Consider the following 14,039-nt stretch of genomic DNA (forward strand, 5'->3'; position numbering starts at 1 on the left):
TATCTGGCAAGTATTATACCATACACGGTGTCGTTTTCATACAAACGTCATATACGTTTCCGGGCCATTCTGAGCTGCAGAGAGTGGCCGTACTTTTCTTATCTCGCAGCCATTCTATTGCATCGTATACGATCTACCTTAACGATATCAGCGGCGTACAGTAAACTTCGATGTTGTTCACAGACACCGCATTATATTTCGAACGGAAACGACTTTTATCATTTTAACAGGCTTCGTTTCACGGCAACTTATATGCTCCGAGAAGTTATATAATGTTCGGGGCCCCAGCGCGTTCCTACAACTGGATTTTAGATGGAAAAAGGAACCATCGACAAGGGAGAACCGTTTTAAAAATACTCCGTGCAAAATGGTTGCATAATTTTTCATATTTGCGAAGCATTACATTCATTGCTCGTAAGTGGACAGGAAAACGGTCGCGATTGTTACGAATATTAAGAATATTAAGAACTGGATAAAATGTTATAAAAATATAGGAATATCCAGGAGAGTTTTCTGTATTCGTAGCATGCGAAGCGGTTTATACACTGTTGCACAAATAGAGAATATTTAATATTTTTATAAGTGCAGCTGATTCAAGCCGAAGTTTCCATAAGAACCAGTGTAAAACGCGGCACGAATCATCTGCTCTTTACAATGTTAGAACAACGCCACTTGACGTAGTGGCGAAACCTTGAAACTGATAGCCAAACGATGTCGATTAGCATCCGATAACACTAACATTTTATGCAATCATAGAACAGAAAAATATGAAAGCAGAGAGGAAATAAAAGCACAGACGAGATATAAGAATATATCTATATAATATATCCTATATCTCGTCGGTGATAAAAGTGCTCACGCCCGGGGTTTGGCCGTGTCACTTTTGTCTTCACATCATGTTTTGTGTGCCTGGAACAGCTCCTACATCATCTTTAGCATGGAACAGAACCTACACCATCTTTAGCAGGAAACAGAACCCATTTGTGGCATGGATCAGAACTAGCTTCAACCACCGATCAGATACTATTATTTAATAGTTAATATCATTTAATAGTAAGTATCTGGTCGGTAGTTGAAGCTAGTTCTGACACATTTATATTTACTCTATTCGCACTCGTGTTATTTCTGAATTTCGAATTGTTCGCTTCGAACACGAGAGCACATGGATAAAACAATAGAATTCCATCGTCAGCTCGAACAATATTGACTCGATAAAATTTTTTACGAAATAGAATCACAAGTCTAAAAGAAGAAGTTCGAAATAGTGTCGAACAACTGTTCAATTTTCGCAGCATTAGCTCGACGTGATTGTCGATTTTTAATATTTTATAGAACAATCGGTGTCATCTCTGCGAAATAAAATATTTGTGTTTACAGTGGCCCCCTGGCCACTGTATATTTATACATACACACAGCACACGCCACACACACACACACACATATATATCAGAGGTTTGAAGTTTCAAGTTGGTACTGGTTGGTAGCACTGGGTAGCACTTCATCAGTTGGTCGGTTCAATTTTCAAAGTTGAGTTGTTTTATGTCAACGTGTGTCAACGATTCTAACTGATTCTAACTAATGTCGTGGAGGCTTTGATAAACTTTTGAGTACGGTAAGTGTAACAATACAGCTTCAAATAACGATATAAATTACTGCAATCTCGAGTAATGGTTTGAACAGTTTCCATCGTTGAGAAATGTCTGTGGCCATTATATTTACCTTCTACTTTTAAATGCCTTTTATATCGTTCTCATATTGCAAATTACAGTCCATACCCCCAATAGTAATGGGGAATTACGTTAGCAAATATTTTCTTCGAAATACCGACACTGAGAAAGAAGAAACAGAAGTACAGTCCACTTCCACAAATGATCGAACTGTTGATGATAATTTCAACACACCAGTAGCACAAAAAACATTGCCGATTGATCCTAGATCAGTGACTAGTGGTATTAACAGAACACCAATCGAGGTAATTCTTGACCCATATTTTTTAAATATTTTTCCAGCATTGTAGATTACATTAAACAATGAATAAAATAATATTGATAGGTATATTCCACACCTGTTGGAGTAAACGGAAAAGTACTCTCCACGATTCCAAGGCATTTACAATGTAAACCGTACTTAGAAACGGATTTAGATCATCTGCCATGTTTATCGCCGAGGAAATCTGTACCGACAGTAGAGGACGAAGAATTAGATTCCTTGGATGGGGTAAATTTATAAAGTGTATAACAATTCAGCACTTGTATTACTTTATTAAGTTTTACTAAATTAAGTAAGTTATTTTTAGGATTTCACGAATACAGAAATGCAATTAACACCTCCAGTGACCAGTTCGATGTCTCTAAGAGCAGTTACACTGACAGATGAGGAGCGTTACAGTGTCTTAGGCATTGACCCTAGATCACCAGCTGCAGATTTCAGTAGAACTCCAATGTTAACGCCACTATCTATGATTCTTTTAAAGGCTAGGCACAGAGTGAATTCAAGAAGACGGTGTAGCTATACTGATGCCTCTCGTCCAGGATTCTCTTACTGTGAAACTTCCTCGGAGTTTAATATCCCGGAAATACAAGTCTGGCCTGATTTATGTATGTGTAAAGAAAGTTGTTTGAATTTGATGAACAACAAAATTAATGAGAAATTAAACGAATCTGACTCAAGTTGCAATCATTCATCTCAGACAGATTCTGGTAAGGATATCACTGTTATTGAATCTTCTAACTTAAGATTAGTTAACTAAGGACTACGATTAATTATTCTACAAACATTTTCAGCGGAAGACAAAGAAGTAGAAAGTGGAAGCGATGATGAAAATAAAATAATTTCAGATAACTACAGTGATGCTAAAAAGAACATAAAACATAAGGATGTTCACACCACCGATAACGATATGATAAAAATATGGAGAGATCCATTAATATCAGACGATCACACAGAATTGGATTCAATTGAATCACAAGATACACGCATCGAAAAGAATATATCACAATTGCCAAAACAAGAAGTCGATGACAACAGCGTTGCTAAAGATATACTGTCGCTGCAATTATCTAACTGGGAAATTCATAAAAGGACAGATGTATATAAAAAGAAGAAAAAGGTCTTCAAATCAGAAATTAAAATGATGATAGATGAAAAGAACATTTCCAGTTTTAATGATAAAGATAGAACCGAGTCTACAAAGGTATTTAATATTTTATCAATTATATTGAAACAATAGAAACATTAATCACTTTTACTTCCAGATTCGAGCTCCTCTTGCTAATCGTTCAAACAATGGACACATCCACACCAATGTAGCAATAAATTCGCCGAAACAGGTAATCGGAAATAAAAACATAAAGATTACAGTTTCACGGGAGAATTCGTCGCCGCACAAGTATATTACAAAGCATAAAACAAGAGGTATTGAATGGGATCCAGACTCCACAGTTATTATTTAACACTAAGCGTACAGAGTACAAACTGCGACTGGTATACAAATTTTTATAAAAATGACAAGACTGAATCAAATTAAATGCAATTTTTACAACAATAATTTTTATCAAATAAATACATTTATTTAATCATTTCTAATGTAATCATCATTGCAACTTAAATAATTATAAAATAAGAAATGTAAAACCAGTCATAGTACGATTAGTGTTTATTATATATATTACTAGAATCGTTAATCTGGGATAGAAATGTTTAAAATAAGGAGGCTTTTCAGATTTTTGTAAACTTTAATAATTATGTGTTGCGAGCACAAGCATAATTCGGAATATAATTCATTAAAATGATAATAAATTGTTTTTATACAACAAATTGACTTATTTATTATCTCACGTTATTATACTGAATTATCAGAGTCTTTTGCTTGCATTGCAACTCGTATCTTCGATTTGACTTCTTGAATGGAAAGTTGAAGGTCCTTGCTTGGTTGCACCAGTTGTGACACACTGAAAAAATATATTAAAAATAGAGAATCGAGATATCAATATTTAATATCAGTTCCAACTCACTTTGGATCTTTTATTACAATTCTCTTCTTACTGTTATCATTTTTCGCGATCAATTTAATTGTTATATTGCTCTCAACTTTTTTGGGATTACTGAAAACCTTTTTACCAGAGGCATCCCAATTTACTATGTTGCTTGTGTTGATAATTGAGGGTCTAACTATTTTGTTTTTTATACTAGTGTCAACAGGTTGTCCTTTGTAATTTCTTTTTTTGCGTTTCACATCATCGAACCTTGATAATTTTGTATTGCTTGCTGTTGTTTGAATAATAGCTTCGTCTATGCTGTATGGAGCTTGTGATGTGGCAGATGTAATTGATTCATTATCTTGGTAATTGTACGAAGTTGAAGGTAAACTAGGTTCAGACACTGGCCTTGGATCTATGTTTTGTGGAATACCATTGTAAATGGAAGTCAACGTTTCTCCAGGATAGTGTTTAGTCAGACGTTCTTCTGTTAATGGTAAAGCTGGCGTCCTTTTCTTTCTATGATATTGCTCCCTAAAATTTATTACTGAATTTTATTTCATTCTTGATAAATAATGATTAGAGGCGTGTAAGATCTCGAAAATTTCGACATTTTCCGGTTCTCGCACACCTCTAACAATCGTTCATCCATGAATTTTTATAGAAAATTGGTTTTCCGACATACGGGGGAACAAATTTATCTGTACTTGGATTCAGTGCATCTTTCTGATTTCTCTTTATGCGTATACCCACTTCTCTATGGCGTTGAGCAAGCTTAGTTTTGGTTTCTGCCACAGTTTCTACCTCGGGTACATAAAATATGTGCAACGAACCTCCATAAAAATTTTTACCATCAATGAACCGTTTTGCTATTCTGTGTAATACCATTCAATGAACACAGTAAAGAGAAAACGTTAATTATACAGTAATATCAAAGTAAAAAATATAAACCTTGCACTCTGTATACGTGCATACTGTAAATAATAAGCTTCTGTAAATTCTTCTGCAGGATAGTCAGGGACTACATGAATCCTTTTCACATCCCCATACGGTTCGACAAGCTTCTTTACCTCTTCACTTAATTGGAGCTTCGGTACTCCGCATATCACAACATGTTTTGATTCATCGTTTATCGTATAAACCTGTTACACAGAGCTGGCGTGTCAAGGAAATATTACAATGAAAATAGAACATAGTTATATCATATGTTACAAACTATTCATACCAAACTGCAATGGTCTAAATTAAAACGATTAGAAATCACGATGTTTATCAAAGCAATAGAATTTAAAATAACCTATTCAAAATATGAGGTTAGAAAGAGTATGTTGTTATTTATGTATGTATAATAGGATACAAGTCCACAATGCTACCTTCACGGATGTCAACCTTTTCCCTTGTCTATAAGGTGGTCTCGTATTACAAAGCTTCTGCTGTATATGATGAGGAAGTTTTGTAATCTTGCATCCATCATTCATGACTTATAATAATTCTTTGCTACGATTTTCTTTCACTGATGTTTTTCTAAAATGACGCCAGCTAGGAAATATGTAGTCGTAAGTACTTCTCACATAACACCACAAGTAAAGTCGTAATCTAATGTTTCTGACTAATTTTCAGAAACATTATTGTTGTATAGTTGTATATTTCTTTGCAGTCGTGTATATATATGTAGCGCTTTTAATGACATTCAATCAATAGCCTCACAACAAGCATTTATATCGTAACAAACGTTAATATCTCGATTGTTGTAGCCGTCAAACATCAATAAATTGCAGTAACAAAAACTCGAGTAAGTTCGCGCTTGCTTGTAGAATGACACGAAGTTTGAATCAATTTCGGTAACATAACAGGTGTTCCCCTTCGTGTAAAAAATATGTAATGTTTTCTCAATATCATTAAATAAGTGTAATATAATCCATATTTATTATATAATGAATTCGTTTCAATTATTTTTAACACATAAATTACAAAATCGAAGGAGATTGTGTGTAGAACAGTGTAGAATGAGGATCATGAGGATATAATAAATCTTAAAAATCCCTATTATCGTTCGATCCGTCTTGTATATTTTTTATAGAAAAATATTTAGGCAGTATATTCTTGATTATCTCTGTTTATACAGATTGTTTTTGTTGTGTAATATTAATTTTTAAATAAACGTTGTAATAATTCCCTAAAACCACCGACGGAAATGGATACGTATAAAACGGATGTCATCGTCCAGAAGAGTAATGGCGTCCATAGCGGACACACAATTTTCCTACTGTTTGCCCGTTGTGTTTAAACTTCCATATTAGAAGTAGATATTCTCTAGTTGTCGGTATACACGTCGAGTAATGTTTCCTTTAATCTTTATGTTATATTAAACGGTTCGAAAACATTTTTGTTACGTTCGGTGCAAGGAAGTGGTTGTGTACATTTCAAGGGTTTTACAGTGGAACAGCATCAAAGAAAATTTGTTCGCAATTAATGAGCAGGTTGTTTACCAGTTTCCGTAAACGTGTTTCATTAGTTTTAACAACAACGAATTCTAGATTTCTATCGAATTTCCGTTCGTCGAGTTGCTTTCGATTTTTTTTTTTAAAGAAAATTATAGTCTAACCTTCGATAACGTTCCAATTTCAGTAGAAGCAGATTTAATCGATCATTTACGGGTTTCGGATACTTAAATGTACAATAATAAATCAATCGAAAACAAATTGAACGTGCTCCGACACGGATTCATAAACTGTGGACAATTTTTATCGATAAAAATTCCGTATTTTACTTTCACATATTGTGAAAGTTCATTTTGTGACTTCTTATGTTTGGATGTGCAGATACACGTTTCAATTAAAACGTTTTCAATCATTGCCATCACCGTATTATTAACGATTAATTGAAATTAACATTACCTCTTGTATTTGATCAATATCTCTTACAAATATTCAAATTTGAATTTAATTTTAGTTTCACTCGTTTGTTAATTTGGAAATGTGCTGCATGACACACATAATGCAAATCTAATAAACTTAAAAATTAGACACGATTGCTTACTATACTGCTAATAAACACTGTATTTTATTTTTATTTACAGAATTAATAACTGCAATGGGTTCGACATAGCATCATTAAGATATATTAAGCAACAAATATGTTTGTCCCATATTATCCGTTTAGATTATATTTTCTTTTATCTATTTGAATTTTTTGAATATAGCATCTCATAAATTATTTCATCATGTCCGCAAATACTCAATTCGCAAATCCTCCACCAGCTATAAGCTTGCCTAATATGTCGGTACCACCACCCGCGACTCCAAATTTATCAGCTCCACCTCCCAATTTAACTACCATCAATACATCTGGGAGCTATCAACACCGATACACTAATCACAGAGATGGAGCTCGTGGTTTTTTCAAACCATTCAGACCATACCATGCTCCAAAAATTGTTGCTGCCGGCCAAGATAGTTTGCAAGATGAATTCGATGGAAAACGGCTTAGAAAATCTGTTATGCGCAAAACTGTTGATTATAATTCTGCTATTATAAAAAGCTTAGAGGTAGGAACCTTAAATTGCTCTATGAAATTGAATTGAGTCAATGATAAACGGGTCTAATATAATCAATCTTATATGCGTAGAATCGAGTATGGCAAAGGGACTATCGGGACAGACGTGCTCTTCAGCCAGATGTAATGTATTATCCTGACTTACTCCCACCACCCAGTTATGTTGACAATCCGATAAATGCAGTCACTACAAGATTCGTGAAGACTGCAACAAATAAAATGCGTTGCCCTATCTTTTGTATGGCATGGACACCAGAAGGCAGACGCCTGGTCACTGGTGCATCCAGTGGAGAGTTTACTCTGTGGAATGGCCTTACTTTTAATTTTGAAACTATTTTACAGGTACGCTAAAGTGCTTCAACAATATTCTAATTATAGTTGATGTTGCGCGGTGTACAGTAAAATTTGGTGCTCCTTAAAATATTCGTCCACTAAAATTCTTAGGGTATCCACGAGGAGCCATAACATTTTAGTGTACGCTCCAAATTCAGATACTTTTAATCAAAGTTCTCATTTTTCTGCGCAGGCACACGATAGTCCAGTGAGGACAATGGTGTGGTCACACAACGAGAGCTGGATGGTTACCGGGGATCATGCAGGCTACGTCAAGTATTGGCAGAGCAACATGAACAACGTCAAGATGTTTCAAGCTCACAAAGAAGCTATTAGAGGACTCAGGTATACCATCCACCACACTAGTCCTTACGTCTCTTGCGCCACTGTTATAGACGATCCGTCCATCCTTGCTGTAGTTAAGATATTGGACATGACTCTCATTCTCTTCCTTCTCTGGTTTCATGACTCTTCTGCTATGACAATAGTGATTCTTGTATGGGTACACAGGTGATCTCCAGAGATTTCGTAGTTTCGAAAAATTTTCTAATACCAGGCGCATCAGAAATGTGCAAATAAATAACTCCATGACGAGTCCTATCGCAGAAATTTTCTGGTCCATTTAATTTTAGAGAAGTCTATATGTGAGAAATGAATATTTGATAGAAATGAACAGGATGTAATACTACACAATATGCAAGTAGATCGAGTTGTTATTGCTCCAATAAATGTATTAGTTAATCTTGATCGAATTGACTATGTGGTATTAGGCTAAATTTTTTTCAAATTCTTTGTATCTCCGCGGATCATAATTATATTCAAAGTTAATGTGAAAGGATAGCGTAAACTTCTCTGTCAACTGTGTTGTACACGTGTTAATATGAAACATTTAATTTGTACTCCTAAAGTCTTAGGGACCTAAGTTGATCTACACATTCATTTATGTTGTGATAAAAGAAAACCTGCCAATACTTTATACTGTTCTATACGAAATAGTCCGAAAGAGAAGTGAAAGAAACCAAAAGAAAAGAAAATTAGGTCCTTATGGCTCTTGGTGTGAGTTTATACAGTCAGGATGTGGGTCAAGATGTATATTCTACAGTTACCAATAAACAAAAAAGAAATATATACAGTAATTCCTAGTCGAGACTCCCATTGAACTATAATAAAAATAAATATCCTGTGTCCTTACATCATCCAAGTTTGAATAAAGTTCAATAAAGACGTTTCAGTATTACATGGTTCTGATAATAAAGTATTTTTTCTTCGATTTGTGTCACTTGTGCCCTTTTGCAGATGAGAGAGAGAGAGAGAAAGAAAGACTAGCAGAGAAATATAATGAAATTCATGTACACTTCGGACATTTTTTTTGTGCAATAAATGTTAAATTTTTAAAAAATATTACTCTTGGTGTATCACTCGGTGGTCATGTGGCATCAAAGAGAGATTCTAATCTTACCATATTAATGATACCGTTTGTTGCTTAATGAGCGACGAATTTTGCTTGAGTGCCAGATATGACTGTCGAAGATGGTTTTTTGTTTATTTATAATATTTACACATAGATCTTCCTTTTATTACTGATGTCTGTCGATTCCTCAAGGTGCACTTGTGTCACAGCATCCACGATGCATATATTCTCACAGAACATTATGCTTTTCTGAAAATTAAACCGAAAGTAAACTTGATTTGCACATTTTTACATATTGCCAGACGCGTTTTTAGCGCATAAATTGCTTACACTTATAGGAGGAATGATGCATAAAATTCATCAATAACAACAGCTTATACATTTTATTTTTTTCTACAAACAATTACGTCAGAAAAAAAATTACGACCATGAATTAGTATGCTGATCGGAATTAACTTGTACATACGACATTATTTAGGTTTCACTTGAACTGCATGCGTAGACACGGAAATGTATATAAATAACTTCCTTCTCAGGTACCACGAAGATAAAGGCAAAATACAATATTCTTTGCTTGTTTCCATACATACATGAACATTGCATGCGGTAGTGTTTATTTAACGAACAGAATGACGAATCAGTAATAAATGTAAGCTTTTAAGTTCAATTTGCAGTAATCATCTCCTGAAGTCATGTTATAATAATGTCCGCAAGATGTACCAAGTGTCCCATTGAATTCAATAAATACTTCTCACGGTCTACTTCCTATCATTTCGAATTTATTGCACTTGTAAAAAAAACATAATTTTTTAATAAAACTCAATAAAACCCGGTCGATATTTCATTGTGTTGTGTAATTTTTTTAATATTTACTACTTCACACTTGTATTTATACTAGACAATGAAATCAAGATACACATTATCATAGTACTTGTTTCATTCAGTCTTTTATTCATCATAAACTTTTTCACAAAATAAAAAACTGGTTTTCTAAACAATATAACAGTGTTTGTGTAGTGTTTGAATATAAACTATTGTTTTTTGGGCGGGTAGTTTCAGCCCAACGGATCATAAGCTGGCAACATGCAGTGATGATGGAACTGTGAGAATTTGGGACTTTCTTCGGTGTCACGAAGAACGAATTTTGAGGGGTACATATCACGTTACGTCTTAATCGATTAATCATATTTTCCATAAATATTTAATTAGGCAACAAGTCAGGTATCTCTATAAACGCAACTCGACAAAGATGAAAAGGAACTCATTCGTTCAACCTTTGTCTAGGTCACGGTGCCGACGTAAAATGTGTGCACTGGCACCCTCAAAAAAGTCTAGTCATCTCTGGGAGCAAAGACAACCAACAACCGGTTAAATTATGGGATCCAAAGACTGGTCAATCGCTCGCAACTCTACATGCTCACAAGTCAACAGTCATGGACGTGAAGTGGAATGAAAACGGGAACTGGTTGGTAACCGCGTCGCGGGATCACTTGCTCAAGCTGTTCGACCTTAGGAACCTAAGCCAAGAAGTTCAAACGTTTCGCGGTCATAAGAAGGAAGCTTCCAGCGTCGCGTGGCATCCAAGTCATGAAGGCTTGTTCTGTAGTGGCGGTAGCGATGGAGCTATTTTATTTTGGCACGTTGGGTACGCTTCTGACTACTTCTATAGTTCATTATCCGATGCTAGAGGTTTTCGCAAACCTCTATCCCATACTATTTGCATGATTCATGTAACATAATAAATTTTTAGGGCCGACAAGGAGGTGGGTGCGATAGAACAAGCTCACGACAGCATAGTCTGGACGTTAGCTTGGCACCCGTTAGGGCACATACTCTGTTCAGGTAGCAACGATCATACTTCAAAGTTCTGGACACGTAACAGGCCCGGCGATTTGATGAGAGACAAGTATAATCTGAACACGTTACCAGCGGGATCTGCTGGCGTTGACGATCACGAAATAGGTATGTTAGAATTGATGTGGCTCGAGGAATTGCTATTACTACTTTGTTTCATATATTTTGTAGCTGACGAAGCGGCTGTAATACCTGGCATGGGACCAGAAGACAGAATCAACGCCGACGGTGAACCGGAAGACAAAAGCGGCGGCATTCCAGGGTTAGACTTGGATCATGCTGTCGATGAAGGAAAGAAATTCGCAAATAAGAAGGTTCCCTATAGTAAACCTATTCCACGAAATTTCCAAGCGCAATGGAATGAAATGGAAGCGGAAGATATGGAGCAAGTTGAGGCTCTGAACGCGTTTGTGAATCAGTTGATTGAGACTACGCCGGGTGCAGTACCTCTGAATGAGGTCGCACCTAATGGTATTATATTGTACGGGAAAATGATTCCTGTTGAATGTGAGTACTATTTCAATTTACTGTCGATCAGGATTTCGACGGTAATTACAATAATGCTCTTTATATTGTAGCTGGCTCCAAGTTAGCGGAGGCGATCAGCAAAGGAAACGATGCCATAAATAAGTTAGTATTCTCTGGGGACATAGAAGAGTTGCGAGACGTCGTTGGACCACCGGACAACGTGGACGAGGCGGAGGAGTTTCTGCAGGACGACGGCGAGATAGATTATTCGAAAGTTCCCGACATCGAACTTCCTCCACCATTACCTAGTTCTAAGTTTGCACAAAACCCTGAACTGCTTAAGGCTCTGAATCGTGGTGGAAAACGGAAATTCGACCAACTGATCGGCTGGAGTGACGGTGGAGCTAGCGACAGGACGTCCAAGATACATCAGCCGGTTTTCGGCGGAGTGATGACTGAAGACTCGCAATCGAGTGATACCGATTTAAGGTACACCGGCAGCAAGGGGAACCAGCACTCCAACGATAACAACTCTTTCCATGCCGGACAAGACGAGGACCTCAGGAAACTGTCTCACGGTGATAACGTGAGAAACATGAACCGTGGCGACGAAGACATGCGATTCAACATATCCAGCGGACCTGGCAGGCCTAGCTCGCGTTCCGATTACGATGTAAGGAGTAACTACGCCGACAAAGATTTTAGAGGTTCCCACGGATTCCCACTGAAGAAGCCCTTGGACAACGACATTTACGACGACAGAGATCGGGATGGTAGTTCGCGGTGGGACGACGAGAAATCGATGAACGACGGCGCCCGGAAAGGGGACGGTAGTTTCTCTAGCAACTTCGACAAACGTGATAACATGCCAATGGGAATCGGCCCCGGCATCGGTAATAATATGCCCCACTTAAGCAACAGCATATCCCACATGTCCAGTCATCACAATATGCAAAATATTAATCCCAACATGCCCCCTCCGATTCCGAGTTTAGTGCCACACCCGAACATGTCGCAGCATCCTATGCAGAACAAACCTTTGCATCCCGGTATGCAGGGAATGGACGGTCCCATGCACATGATGCATCATCCCAACATGCATCCCGGGTTTGGTCCAAATGGACCACCACCTGGAAACTTTGGTCCAAACTTTCGGCCACCGAACGGTAATTTCGGGCCGAATCAGCACTTCAGGCCAAACCCGTTGCCTCTGTTCGGATCGAACCAGGGACCGTTCGGCAATAGTTTTCAAGGTTTGCCAAATTTCAGGGGGCCGAACGCCGGCCCTCCGAATTTCGACAGACCCGGTTTCGGCCCGGGTTTCCGGGGTCAGAATCCCGGGCAGAATACGCCAAATAACTTTAACTCGAATTTCGGTAACTTCGGGAATAAGCTCGGACCTAATCGTGTCATGAATCGGGGTCCTAACGACAATAATATGGGCAGAAGCGGGTACAACAACCGTGGCAGAGGACGGGACGGCGATCAGCCACGTGGTATCCGAGGAAGAGATAATTATTGAGATGAATCAAGAAGAGACTTGGTGTGCAAACGTTGGTAGACCGCCGTTTACACCGCATGGGCCGCCACGTACCATGCAGGTTATACAGTTTCCGAATGAAGAATCATAATTCGTAGGACGGTGGTACTCTTGTAAAAGCATCGCAGTGTAAAAATGACGAGACCTACGTTGGACGCGCGTAGCGGAACCATTTTGTACTCTCTGTTAAAAAAACCGGACGTTATGTGCTTGAATGAAAGTATACATATATTTTCTTTTTGGAGGAACTTTATTTGGGAGAGCTGTCCTTTTCCAGAGAAGCGACTGATTATCCATTATTAGACGGCTAGATTTCTAAATACGGGAGGTACCTCATCGATGTAAGCGCGACCTCTCCGCGTCTTGTAACACTATCGCGCAGAATATAATGAATTGTCTACGAGACGTACGGGAATCGCAAGAATTGTAATATAATATTAATAACCAATGACGCCAATGCTGTCTCAAAGAAAAAAAACTGTTCACAAGCTGCCTTGCGAAAGAACTTTCTTGTTCCGATTTGTGGATCGATTGAGGGCGCGCAGGAATGGAGAACACGAAGAAAGAAAAGAAGCATGTGGAGCATGTCGAACGTTTCGTAATTGTTGCTGGTCGTCGAAAAAAAAACGATGAATTAACTGTGAACCAGAACAGTTTACCTATCAGTTATTAATAAAATGAAGTAAGACGCAGAATCATTCGAATTAAAGCTCTGTCCCAGATTTAATTTATGAATATCATAGATATATACATTTAATTGACTACTATATAGTTCAAATGTATAATGCATAAATATATATTTTAATTCTATCCTGAACATTCCACCCCGTATGTCGAATTGAATTCGAATACATATATGTTTTTTGATTATATTCGAACTATATGCATTTGTTGTCGTTAG

The 14,039-nt window shown here is 37.2% G+C and overlaps 3 protein-coding genes across 3 annotated transcripts; 2 read left to right on the top strand and 1 right to left on the bottom strand.

Moving 5' to 3' along the window:
- The first annotated feature begins 1,079 nt into the window (after nt 1-1,079).
- Nucleotides 1,080-3,819, top strand: LOC143215973 (uncharacterized). Its single transcript, XM_076438635.1, has 6 exons — nt 1,080-1,612; nt 1,769-1,972; nt 2,053-2,217; nt 2,297-2,699; nt 2,784-3,193; nt 3,255-3,819. The coding sequence occupies exons 2-6, from the start codon at nt 1,787-1,789 to the stop codon at nt 3,450-3,452; spliced, it is 1,362 nt and encodes a 453-aa protein (XP_076294750.1). The 5' UTR covers nt 1,080-1,612; nt 1,769-1,786; the 3' UTR covers nt 3,453-3,819.
- LOC143215974 (RNA-binding protein 48) lies at nt 3,715-5,961 on the bottom strand. Its single transcript, XM_076438636.1, has 5 exons — nt 5,351-5,961; nt 4,929-5,119; nt 4,663-4,851; nt 4,014-4,511; nt 3,715-3,950 (listed from the first exon to the last, which is right to left on the bottom strand). Exons 1-5 carry the CDS (start codon nt 5,453-5,455, stop codon nt 3,842-3,844), a joined length of 1,092 nt encoding a protein of 363 aa, XP_076294751.1. The 5' UTR covers nt 5,456-5,961; the 3' UTR covers nt 3,715-3,841.
- A 221-nt stretch (nt 5,962-6,182) lies between these two features.
- Wdr33 (WD repeat domain 33) lies at nt 6,183-13,833 on the top strand. Its single transcript, XM_076438631.1, has 9 exons — nt 6,183-6,457; nt 7,057-7,524; nt 7,605-7,874; nt 8,059-8,210; nt 10,330-10,427; nt 10,561-10,921; nt 11,027-11,238; nt 11,302-11,637; nt 11,709-13,833. Exons 2-9 carry the CDS (start codon nt 7,201-7,203, stop codon nt 13,118-13,120), a joined length of 3,165 nt encoding a protein of 1,054 aa, XP_076294746.1. The 5' UTR covers nt 6,183-6,457; nt 7,057-7,200; the 3' UTR covers nt 13,121-13,833.
- Nucleotides 13,834-14,039: the final 206 nt, after the last annotated feature.

This window comes from Lasioglossum baleicum, chromosome 14 (assembly GCF_051020765.1).
Source record: "Lasioglossum baleicum chromosome 14, iyLasBale1, whole genome shotgun sequence".
NCBI lineage: Eukaryota > Metazoa > Arthropoda > Insecta > Hymenoptera > Halictidae > Lasioglossum > Lasioglossum baleicum.